Source organism: Miscanthus floridulus, chromosome 5 (genome assembly GCF_019320115.1).
Source record: "Miscanthus floridulus cultivar M001 chromosome 5, ASM1932011v1, whole genome shotgun sequence".
In the NCBI taxonomy this organism is placed as follows: Eukaryota; Viridiplantae; Streptophyta; class Magnoliopsida; order Poales; family Poaceae; genus Miscanthus; species Miscanthus floridulus.
In genome coordinates this window covers 147,458,684-147,471,951 of record NC_089584.1, presented here as the reverse complement: position 1 = coordinate 147,471,951, position 13,268 = coordinate 147,458,684, and the positions used below count along the sequence as shown (strand labels likewise).

Here is a 13,268-nt window from a genome sequence, read left to right as displayed (position 1 = left end):
CTGCGGCTAAGGGTAACCGAGTGGGGGGAGATTGGGCTGCGCCAAGGCAGGTCTCGAGCCAGATGGGACATTGGATCCCAGATTGATGTTTAGACTTATAAATGTGTTTTTAAAATAGCTTTCTTTTGAATTCGTGAGATTTCCCTGTTTGAATTTCCATGCTGTTGCAGTAGCCAACGAGCCATGGGGATTAACAGATTGCCGAAGGTAGTTCTTCTGCCTTGGGCTTGACCTTGGCCCCGTTCATGTGCCCTGAAACCCGGCCTGATCCGTTTCTTTTTTCATCCAGAACAGTGTTTCTCTCACAAATTTCTCCAGATTCATATCCAGATTCCTCCGAATTCCTCCAGAATTGGCATCGTATGCATTTTACTGATGCTGCTACTACTGCGACCGTAATTCACCTGAAGACCTATGTTCAACTTGGCTCTACATGTGAGCAAGTACATATTTAGGTTCAGTTTTTTTTTTTTACTGAAATACTAGGCCGCCGTTGGGTTTTTCGGTCACCTATTTGCTTTCTGAGGGTATGAGCCTTTGCAGCTCAGCTTGCTCGTCAAAGGTGACTTCGATATCGTCCTCAAATAGTGGAAGATCTTTGGCTGCTTCTCTTTTCAATTCGGAGCAGGGGCGGATCCACTACTGATGCCCAGGTATTATTCCCGGGAATACTCGACAATTTTGCCAGCATCATACATGTCAGAAACGGAACGGCTGAAACCGTCACAAGGGTAGATACAAGCAGGCAAGGACGTGATCAACCAAAGTGATAGATCCGCTATTGATTTCTTTATAACCAAAACCCATTTGATTGCAACGGTACTCAATCCACCTACAAGTCAAAATTTTACTCTACAAAACGGTGGATTCACAACAGAGACGAGCACACAAGTTTTGCAAAGATCTTCAAGATGAAAGCACTAGTAGGTAAAAGCTGGGGTCGACATTGCAATATTCAGAGCCATCCCCACGAGCCATGAATCCCGGTGGGTGACAGGGTGGTGCAAGTAAAACATCTTATGCTGTCGATCTCTTACGCTTCTTGAAACTAGGAGAGTGCCCAGGTGCTCGAGCCTCACTATTTTGCATCTTGCTGGAGGCACCGCCCCTAGTTCTTTTTTGGTTGCTGCCAGGCGATTTATCGCCTCTGTTTCCTTGGCTATTTCCTGGTTGCCATTTTGACTTTGGCTTGAAATTAGTCCTATCGCCTTTGCCACCTGAATCTCTGCTTTGATGCCTTTTTGCAGCATGAGGGTTGCCTCTCCCTGTCCTTTTCTTCAAATGAAAATCCCTGCCCTGCTTCTTCCCAGCTGACCAACTATTTGGTGGTGGTCGACTAGGTGTTCCATCTTGTCCAGTTTCAGCATTAGTGTCAACCCATTTCCTCCTGTACAACAATAAACCATTAAGCAATTTGTTAAGCACCGGAAAAAATGACTCTGCGCTAACCTTTTGCCATCACGTTGCTCATGTTCTTTTGCCTCGAGATGTGCACCATCAGTTTGGTTACAATTTCCCTTGCGACCCTGAAAATTGCAAGTACACGCTATTTTGAGATGATACATATGGAGTAGAACATAAGGTACAAACGATGCATCTGTATTAACTGGATGAAAATAGTACATACTAAAAAAATCAGTACAGGATGTTTCTACCACCTGAGTAATAATTAAAAAGTATTTAATGATCTGCTTCAAATCATATGCCTTAACAAGGCATGCTGTTTACAAATACATATACAGGGCTACCAAAATATGTCACAGGTACACATGCAATCAATTTTGCTCTTAGTCGTTACCAATATAAAGTTCATAAAAGAACTCACTAAAAACATGCCCCATTGATCAAACAAATAATATATTGTTTCCACGGCTAAATGTCAAGTTAGTAATTTGAATCTAACCTCTTCAACACTTCTAACAAAGCCCTTGAACTTGTCAGGTGTAATTAAGTTGATAGCATCAAACCCGCATTTCCTAATCAATATTTCTAATATTAGTACAACCTGCAAATATAAGAACACAGCATGTCATTCGTACCCCTGTACAGAAAACAATAAAAAAATGGGAATTAAGCCTTGGAATATTTCTACCAACCTTCCCTTTGAAATGGTGCTTTGTAACCAATGACCATGGTAATATCCCACTTACGATATCTGCTTGCAAGTTCAATAGTTTTTGTGGTTGCAAAGAAGTTACCAATACCTTGACAAAGCCCAAGGCTGCCTAAAATCGAGCATACCAGACCCTCAACAATAGGAATTAGGAAAAGAACTGAAAAGATGGACATAGGGAATCACAGAACTGACTTTAGTTACTTCAATGGCTTTATGTTGCAGCAAAACTAATACTGACTCTATCAGATTCGGTACTTCCATGCAAAAATTAGCATCACTGTATATAAGCAATGATAGTGCAGCAATTGCTCCACTCACTATGTGAGGAGATGGACTTGAAAGATATCCCATTACCTGAATAAAAAGAAGATAGTCAATAAGCTTCAATAATAAAACTTGTAAATGCAACTTACGCACTTAACATATAGAATTACACTGATCATTTATGCCGTTCACACAAAATAATCCATGTGATTTATAGACATTACAAGTTTGCAAATAGTTGTGAATTGGAAAAAGAAAAGGCTAGGCATTTGATTAGCTACTGTTACAGCTCCATTGCGATCTTCATGCGGTTTCGTTGCTCACCACATAATTTACGAGGTGTAAGCACCATGGATACTACTTATTCAAAAGCCTCCATAGTTCTATATTTTCCATGACAATTGTGTAGCAAAATATAACCTGCTATCCTTTAGAAGATGCCTCCCTCTGCTACTAAGAGAAACAATCGGAGTGTTTTGTGATACTATTAGTGGTTTAAATCTTAGTGTTGGTGATTGTATATCTTCAAAGTAGACTAAAAATGGAGTATTCTCAAACTTTTACCGAAGTTATCAAAAAATATATTAACATCTACAATACCAAATAAGTGCACTATCAAGAAATATTTCACAGTGGATTTGATGAAATCATTTTATGTTCTAGATGTTGGTGCACTTTTCTATAAACTTAGTCAAAATTGTAGAAGTTTGACATAGAAAAAAACTAAAACAACCTACACTGGAATGGAGGAGTAATATGTTTGGATTTGAGGGGATGTATCCAAATGAAGCCTAAAGATACCGATGGACATGTCAGTCCATATCTAAATGCAGAGGAAATGCCATAAGTTTATTCGGAAAAATGTTCGGCAGAAATAACTAGCAGCAGGAAACAAAAGGTAACTGTCCGACAAGACACTATTAATAAATTTCAAAACCAAATAAAACAAAAGGAAATATGTTAAGAATAGAGTATTTTATGTAGCTAACCATTGTAAACAGTCGTTGAAGATCTAAATCTGCACTATTTGACTCTGAGCTCCTCAAGTTTGTACTAGTTGCCAGGAGCACATCATACGCTAATTTTCTACTTTCCTTCTTAGACTGCACCAGAAAAAAAGAAAGGAATTTTGAATAAATAGAGGAAATTGGCATCAGAGAAAGAGAGTTTCTCATGTTACAACCTTTTCCATACACCATTACTGTTCAGATTTCCATACAGGAATGATGTACTTTTGGCAGGATATTATCTAATACACATTTAATAATTGTTTAGCATGTGAAGGTAAGAAAGGAAAACCTTTAGTGCAACTATTAGCTCATTTAGAATCAAGAATGCCTTCTTGCTGGTGTTCTCTTCATTAACCTTGAAATAGTAGAAATGTATGTCAGAGAAATACAAGACAAACCCAAACTATATAAAACAAAACTAGCTAAGGCAATTCATGAACACAACGCAAGATAAGAAATGCAGTCATATTTCAATAGACATTATGTTCATCGCTCGTGACTCAGTAACAGGCACATCCAATTTCAAAATGACATCGTGATGTCTTAGTTAAGTAAATCTGATCAGATAAACACATAAAGATGAAGAATGAAGTCGTCATTGAGTTACATATTTATTATAGGCACAACACGCATGCACACACACTTTGCAAAAGTACAAGTCATTTGTTCATGTCCAATTATTAATGTATAGTTGTCTACTTCTGATGCATGTTAAGTTCGATTAGTGCAGCTTAGAAAACAAACTTGTGCCTTTTGACCAGTTCCTACCTGTAATTGAAATGTTTAGTTGTTTACTTGTCGAGTACAAGTTTACTAGATAAATTTGAAACAAAAGCAACTTGAGTACTGTAAAAGACCCTGCTTTTATTTATTTTATATTTCTGTGTAGACATCACTGAGATGTAACAATATAAGCATGGTCTGCAGGCATATATGAATAAGCAAGGAAAAATAGACTCTGGCTTTGCATGATAGTCCAGAGAAACCCCATAATGGTTTCAAACAAAGCACCAGTAAAACACAGGCCCTCTAAAAGCAAAGCTCTAGATACTAATCACATTATGATCAATTGGGAAAAATTACCAACTGTCAACCTACCTTAATCATGTGAACCAATAAATGCTGGTAGCATAATAGTTGGCTTTCTAAAACTGTGCTATCCAAAGCTGACTTCATTCCATGAAGCAATAGCATCATTTCATCCAAATGAGCCAAAGAATATTCACTATGTTCCTGCAAGTAAGAAAAAGATGAGACATTAAGGTCATCTCAAGCAAGAAGAGGAAGAAAAACATCAATGTGTCATGACTGACAGGAAACTACCACTAACCTTCACAATTATGCTTAACGCGAAGAGAGCTTTACTGTGACAAGACATGCTACTGTCCTGCAGAAGGAATAGATAAAGTTTATGAAAAAAATGAATGTTTACTAAGAGTTGGGGTCTTGGGGGTAGCAGGAGCAGAAAGAAATAGAGAGTACCAGCAAACAAGACTTGATAAATCCAAAAAGTTTATCAAGCAGATCCTCATCAGCAACTTCAACAAATGTGGAAATGAGTTCTAATAGAAGAAACCTGCACAAGCAATACTAGTCATATAATGTTTAATCAATCCTAGGCTAGCACAAAGTAACAAGATGAGATTGAGCATCATCGGAAGAGACATGCACAAGCCAAACTACATCATCAAGCAGTTTGTGAGCTCTCTTTGAACAGAAACCGACTGAGCATGAAAAAATAATCTTGTAGATGAGTGAAAAGAAGCAACAAACCTCTTATTATTTAGCTCCACTGTTGCATCAGTACCTTCTTCGTCCTTCCTATCTATCTCATTCTCATCAGTTTTGCATTCAGTACTTTCTCCATCCTTCCTATCTACTTCACCAGTTTTGAATTCAGTACTTTCTTCATCCTTCCTATCTTCCTTTTTGACAAGTTCATCCATCCTATCTTCTTCATCAGTTTTGCATTCTGGCTCCAATGGAGTATCTTCTAAATCAAACCTTTTGACTAGTGATTAGTGAAACAAAAAGCTCACATATGTTCATGCTACCAGAAAGTTGAGCCAGGCATCTCAAAGCAACCTGGAAAGAGATAAATGGGCCGGATCAAGTACAAAATGTGTAGTAAAATATATTGCCTATACGCATAATACATTAAAAAAGGGGCGTACCCAGTGCAGAGAGCTCCCGCTCTGTGCGGGGTCTGGGGAAGGGTGTTAGTGGCAAGCCTTACCCTCGCCTGTGCAATGCGAGGAGACCGCGACTCGAACCCAGGACCTTCCGGTCACAGGCGGTAAGATTCTACCGCTTGCACCAGGCCCGCCCTTCATACGCATAATACATTAACAGAGAAATTATTTAAGCTCACACAACATTAGCCAATAAATGGCTGTCAAATGAAAATTATTACAAGTTAGAACTGATCCTGAAGGAAAGAGGGAAACTGGACTTCCAAATGTTCCACTGTGCATATATACACCAAAAATGCTAGTTTGTAGGTGAAACTACTGCAAATTTTGGAAAAGAGTAAAGTCCACTACCGGTCCCTAAACTTGTCCCACTGTGTCATTCCAGTCCCTAAACTCTCAAAACGATCATCTAAGTACCTAAACATTATTCGGGTCTCACTACAGTCCTATATGAGAGTTTAGGTACTTAGATGATCGTTTTGAGAGTTTAAGAACCGGGATGACACAGTGGAATAAGTTTAGGGACCGTTGGTAGACTTTACTCTTTGGAAAACCCAACTTTATCGTGTTGGTATTTAGCATTCATCCATTTAGGGTGTTAACTGTTCAGAAAACAAAATTTTTATTCCTTCTTCTGGAGTCAACCCATAACAGATAGAGCTGTCTTTTTATTATAGCAGTGGTCATTTCAGAATGGAAAATGTGAAAGTTTGATCTTCATCGTGATGGCATCAAAATCTCTTCTTAGTAAAACTTGCACTTGAATAAAAGTTCTATTATACCTCAGTAGTTTACCTATGTCAACCAAACAAATTTAGTTCACAGTTTGGAAGTACAAATCTGACAAAAATAGGTACGCTGTAACAAATCAAACTCTTGTAGAAAAAACAATGAGGCTAAAATAGGGTGCAGCAAGATGATTTTTTAAGACGTAACTAAATTAGGTATTATAAGATAAGATGTTTCACAGCATGTACACTACAGATTTAATACTTAAAAATTCAAATAGTCACAGGTAACCAATTAAAAAGTTGAAAGAAATGAGTAGGAGATGCACCTTCAAATGAGCACGCTTTTCAGGTGAGGAGTCAAGGAAATATTCCGTGAAAGTGCAGAGAAGACTGGCAGAATGTGATGCTAGAACTTTCAAGTTCTTGCGGGCATCTTTTTTGGAGCACCTATCTAAACATGCACATTTGAAGCTATCAGGTTTTGAGGAGAACAAGGCTGAAAGTTCCATATAGATTTCAACGTCTTGACCACCAGTACTTAATCTTCTGGTCCCATCTAGAAGTTGCTGAGAAACAATAAAAAAATATATAAGAGATGGCCTGAACCATCTTTATAATTCTGAAGGCAGAAATATCAAAGGGATCTATATAACAAACAACAAAAGAACAGCATTGTATGATAGCTGAGCATCCAAACCTGCAGGGCTTTAACAGCAGATTTGTATAGACAGTCATCACACTTTGAAATCTCCACCAGCAACTTGGACAGGGAACCAAAGCTATGATGTACATCAATCGGATAGCGGCAGAAGGAAGGAAGCAAGTTCCACAGTTGATCAGTCCAAGATTGCAACTCTTTACGTTTCCTTTCTTTCTTGACTAAAATTAAAGAAAAAATATATGAAATTGGGTTTTGTGTGCTTTTGGATGAGTTATTTGTATCTAGTTACTTACCCCTGTTAGATGCATTTTGTACAGATTTTGCTAGTGGTACAATATGCTCTAGAAAAAATTGCAGCGGAGCTCCGTATGTATACTTGTCCAGAATAGGTAGAAGCCAAGTATTTGAGCATGTCAACCGGTTTTCATCAAAAGCTATTGGAAGTAATGAAAGTACTTTATCTGGTCCCATAGCAATCACTGCTGCTCCAATGCATTCTTCAACCTGCAGGTGATATAAGTTCAACAAAAACTAGAGTTTAAGCACTTAAATATAATTCTGTCACGAAAGAAGTTGAGAAATGTTTTATATTGAGGGGCATCACAGTAATCAAGACAAAGTAAATACCATTATACCAATATAAATGAACTTACATTCCTCAGTTGTGATTCTTTGTCCACTTTCATAGCAAACTTTGCCAAAGTAAGTAGGATATCTTTCATAAAGATAAAAGAGCTTTCTCCTGGAAAAATAATTCAAACAGAATAGCTAATGAATCATTTGACTGAATGATAAGATCATACAAAGAGCAGGGCATTGGCACATATGCAAAAAGGATTCACAACAGATTTGAAAGGTATTTTCATCTGTCTGTCTAAAATGATTACACAGGTGCTCCTAACTTTGCAGCTAACACATTTTTATCATTTTATGGTGCATCATCTACCCTTTTGTAGTGTTTCAAGTGCTTGTTTGTAATCAACAAGCACATTTTGCATATGATATGTAGAAAAGGCACATGCAGTTTTATGTGGAGGTAAAATCACATTCAAAAATCAAGATGGTGAGCTTAAAGAGTTCAGAATATCTCCGCAATAGTCCAATTGAAGATAAGAGATGCCGCTGCTCAAAAAACTGAAGACATACCAATTTTCAGAAATAAACCCAATACTACTGTTAAGATACTATCCGGAGGATAAGCACACGTGTGAAGTCTGCTGTTGATTGTTAAACAGATTGATTTCATGGCACTTTGATCACTCAAACCCTCAAAGCCACTGTTGGTTAGCTGTGGTCCATTAGCGACAAAAACATTTTGGTCAATATGAGAATCAATACAGTCTTGCACAACTTTTGCTATATCATCTGAACATTTTCTGCCCAGAATTAAGTATCCTGCCAAATTGAGAGTTAAACATAGGTTACATTGTTAAGCACTATATTCCATATATAAAGAATAATCAAAAAGAGAAAAGAAACAGTTGCCACTAGAAGGGTGCGTAAGCGTGATCCACAAATTACAGATTCTGAAGGATGCAATATTCGCAAGAAATCTAAGTAGACAAGTACATATTAAAATGGCGACAGCATACGAGATATGCTCTAAAAAACAACCTGAAAAAACTAGATGGCAGCTTTGAACAGTCAGGAGACACTAAAGGAATAATTCCTTCCTATTGAAACACTGAATACATTGGAGGAAGAATGGTGTATTTCCAAATATGGTCAGCCAATTATGTCAATAGGAAAAACTTTTTTTCTGGATGGATATGTGTATACCATAAACTCATAATAAAAGCGTCAGTATATATAATTAGACAAGGCTGTGCATAAGACATGTAAACATACACACCTGAAACTGCCTCGAATGCAGTTGGAAAAACTTCCATCCACAACTTTGAGCGGCCAACAAGTTTATCCAAGCAAATTTTAATTAGGTGAAATGCTGAGACAATGGTATCATCAGGCTTCTTCTCATCATAAGGCAGGTAAGCAACCACCGAGGATACAAGACTCTCCACCTCGGATTCAACACCTTCAGCCTTCAGATGATCCAACAAGGTTGCCAAAAGCCTTAGGACGTGCCTCGTAAGTGGGGTAAAACAAGGGCCCAATAACTGATAAGCATCCAAGAACACCTTCTTCCTTGCCTTCTTTGATAGATGTGGAACTAAATTCACCATTGTACCTAGCATATGAGCCGCTTCTGTCTCTTTACCCTCCGAAATATCTATATTCGAATGGATAAGACTTTGGGCTGAAGAAATGTGCTTCTCAAACATGCCAGTTGCAGCATTGCTAGCTTTCTTCGTGGAATCACACTGTCCCAAGTAAGCAAACAGCTTTTCAACACTCTCCTGAGCGCATTTTCGAACCTAGAAAGCAGCGATTGACATCCACATGAGCGAGCTTGCTAAATGTCTATTGCTAATTCAGTAATTCCTAGTACTACTATGCTACTAGCTGTCTCACCTTGGCCCGCTGGTCCACAGAAGCCGCAAGGAGAGCTTCCAGAGGTGCCGCCACAGCATCCCAATCAGTTGCAGCATCGAGATGGAGGGTCAAGTGGCCGAGGGACTTGACCACCGAGCGCACGGTGCCTGTCGTGAGCCGGGAGGCGTCGGGGGACGACAGGAAGGCGGCGAGTGCGGAGGCAGATTCGGAGGCGGCGTCTGGCGGGAGGGACGAAGGGGAGGATGGGATGTGGGGCAGCAGGATGACAAGCAGAGAGGCGAGGGCGGCGGCGGCGGCGGGGTCTGCAGACCCGGCGGCACGAAGGGCAGAGACGGCCGCGGGGAGGTAGGACGCTGGGGTAAGCGGCAGGCCGTCGTCGAGGAGGATGGAGCGGATGGCGGCGCCTGAGGCGAGGAGGTGGCGGTGCTGCGGGGCGGCTGAGCGGCCGTAGCGAGCTGTGAGGGCGGCGCAGGCGTCGCCAGAGAAGGACTCGAGGGGGAGCGGGGTTTGAGAGGGCTCGTCGGCGTCGGAGTCGTTGTCCGCGTTGGCGGCGGCCGCCGAGGCTCTCTGCTTCCTCTTCATGGCCGCGGTGCTGAGGGGCCGCCGGAAGGGGTTTGGGGTTTTCCTTGTTTTTTTAGCTTGGGCTGCCCTAGGATTAAAATTTTGACCATTTACTCCTTTTTTTTTTTTGGAGCTGAGGGCTGAGGTTGTTTCCCTATATGGAATATAGGATTACAATTTGGACTATTTACTCATTCGGTTCAAACGATCTCGTATATTTTTTGAAACTTTTGTAGCAAGGACACATTTGAATTTGAATTACTATATGTATGTATAACTTACATAGATGTATTACTATATATATAGTATAATTTGTCGTTGTCTCTATTTTCTCTATATTTTGGCGCTCCTCGCCACCCACCTCTTGTGGTTGTGGCTGACACCATACTCTTTCCATCTATAACAATCTCATGTACAAACTTTTCAAAATTTAGATCATTGTACGAGCAACTAAATATGAACAATCATTTTCTCGCGATGAAATTTGACCAAAGTTTCATCCAAAATGTGATCATGTTTTTCACTTGTCCTGAAATATAATAACTTTTAATTATACTAATCAAATAAACCATCTAAAGTTTTACCGGGTTTTATTAAAAGAACAATAATATTATGATATTCAATAGATAAATTTATGAAAATATATTTTATAATATTTCTAATAAATCTCATTTTATAACGTAAATATTTTTTAATTAGTTTCAGTAAACATAGTCGGATTTAGGATGGTTTGGCTTAGAATAATTAAACTGCCACTATATTTCAGGACATAAAGATAAAGAGTATGTGAGAGAGCATCAGCATATTCACAACAGGCATACAATCAGCTCAATGTGCACGGGAACAAAATTATAGTTCATGGGAGTAGATATATAGTCGCAAGTGTATGCATTGCTTGTTGTGTAGTTGAAATAGATAAGCATGTGGTTTTAGAAAACCAGGAAAAAGCAGGAAATTTGAGTTCAGGGTCATCCATTGGGTGAGTATTTTTAGCCCAATACCTCTTGCGTTGGATACAAGTGGGCTGGCTCGAAACAGACATGCAGGGCGCAAGCCACGCTGACACGCTCACTCACATTACACAGACCCACGACACAAACCACCGCGTGCCCGTTGGAGCCTCTCTGCTACACAACTTTATCCCTACGCGGCCATCACCCCATCTCCACCCCCCACCCCCATTTGAACACTAGCCGGAGATGGAGACAAAGATAGAAATGGAGAGGATGAATGAACATATACTCGGCTGTTAGTGGCAATCTTCCTGGGAGGATCACGAGCAAGAGGGGGAGGACCATGAGCAAGGAAATCCTTAACCAAGGAGGCAAACCAAAATCAACTCTCCCATGTAGTCAAGGTACGCTTGCCCGCTAACAATTATGAACAAAAATTAGGTTATAAAGATGACGTAAAAAATGTCATGATAAGTGGTCATCATACAACAATTTACCCCTTAATTAGTTAGGAGCTCAGAGGCTACATCCAGTGGGTGCACTCGTGTGCCCCCCCCCCCCCCCCCGTCGGATAATAGAAAGAGCCATTGAGCCTGTGGCGGTCCACTCGAAAAAGCAGCCTCGAAGCCCTAGAAAAACACCCTAGGGCTGACCCTCTATCAAGTTCCATGCTTGGGGACCCGGGAAGCTTCTGAGTGTGCCTAGCCTCAGACAGGCGTGACCGACCAAGGAAGGTCGAGGACTGGGCCCCCTAAAGAGCTGTCTCGACCAACGTTCCATCTACAGTGACGGGGGAATCTTCTGGTAGATCTAGATAGGTATCCAGAGCCTGACATGCAGGCAAAGCCATGGAGCTCCAGGGCCTACTCTTGCCTCCTAGGATATAAGGAGGGAAGAGGCTCCTGTAGAGAATATGCTCTTCTACCATCTCTCTTCATCTCTTTGGCCAAACTCGCTTGAGCATTCTAGCATGAAGAACTCGCTAATGGGTGTAGGGCTTAGAAGCTAAAACCAAGATAAATCCTTTGTGTCTTGAGTGCTAAATTAACGAAGTCCCACACATCGACCTACCAATGAATCCACTAATCCCTAGTTGTGGTTACGAACCCACGACAAGTCCCTTGCCTCGCATTATATATCCGAGAGGTAGCAGTTACAAAAGGTGTTGGGGACTATGTGTCGATCGGAGATGGTGAGTGCCATCACCAGTCCTCCTCGTTGCTTTTGTTGCACTATGCAGAGAGTGGAAAAACGTACATGTATGTGATATTCTATGTTGTATTTTTGTGATGTTCCCGTGGTACATACATGTCATGTTCTATGATGCGTTTTTGCGATGTTCATGTAGTATACATGTGATGTTCTTTGTTGTATTTTTTGTGATATTTATGTGTTATACATGTGATGTTCTATGATGTATTTTTTGTGATGTTCAGGTGGTATACATGTGATGTTCCATGATGTTTTTTGTGGTGTTCACGTACTATACAGGTCATGTTCTTTGTTTACTCTGTGATGTTCACGTAATATACATGTAATGTTCTATGATGTATTTTGTGATGTTCATTTAGTGTACATGTGATGTTCTATGATGTATTTTATGATATTCGCGTGGTATACATATGACAGTAGATGTATTTTAAGAGGTTCACATGGTATACATGTGATTTTCTATGATATATTTTAGAATGTTAACATTGTATAAAGGTGGAACATTGTTTGCTGAACCTAGAACTTTGTATCTCCTCAATAAAAAATGTTCTATTTTCATGAGATAAATGTTCGTTAATGAATTTTTTTTAAATATATCCATGTGGGGTCTTGTTTTGAAGAATTTATTACAAAAAAGTTGATGGCGTCATCAGATTTTTTTTTCAATACTTGGTCTGTGAACTATGAATTTTTGAAGTTTCATAAAACCATTAGTACCCATGTTGATGCAAGGGAATCTTTTTCTGATAGGCTGGCCAAAATAAATAAAAAACTAATCTTAATCTAACTGATGCGCTGAGCACAAGTGAATCCGAATCATATATGCATATAATAATTAAAATACAATAGGTGGATAGTTTGGCCCAAACAAATTAAGTCTATGTACAAATAGCCACGCACGCAGCGCCGGTCCTGAGATTTTTAGGGCCAAGAGCAAAACTAAATCTCAGGACCCTTTAGTATAAACATCAAAATAATATATTAATATTACTAAACACATGTATAAACGGAATATTACCTATAAACAGTTAAAGAGTATCAAATGCAATATTCATATCAAATAAATTATAATATTAAATTACTTTAAAATTTTCTTCAATGTCTTCTACATGGT

General features: G+C 39.5%; 1 protein-coding gene across 1 annotated transcript; it reads right to left on the bottom strand.

Moving 5' to 3' along the window:
- Positions 1-760: 760 nt before the first annotated feature.
- LOC136454049 (uncharacterized) lies at positions 761-10,060 on the bottom strand. Its single transcript, XM_066454602.1, is given in 19 exon segments — positions 761-1,387; positions 1,450-1,526; positions 1,904-2,005; positions 2,097-2,225; positions 2,309-2,470; positions 3,370-3,483; positions 3,680-3,745; positions 4,489-4,623; positions 4,721-4,777; positions 4,873-4,966; positions 5,164-5,414; positions 5,416-5,475; positions 6,640-6,879; positions 7,011-7,192; positions 7,268-7,478; positions 7,628-7,716; positions 8,121-8,369; positions 8,827-9,349; positions 9,447-10,060. Coding segments are annotated over 19 exon segments (3,675 nt in total). The 5' UTR covers positions 10,011-10,060; the 3' UTR covers positions 761-1,017.
- Between the last annotated feature and the right edge of the window lie 3,208 nt (positions 10,061-13,268).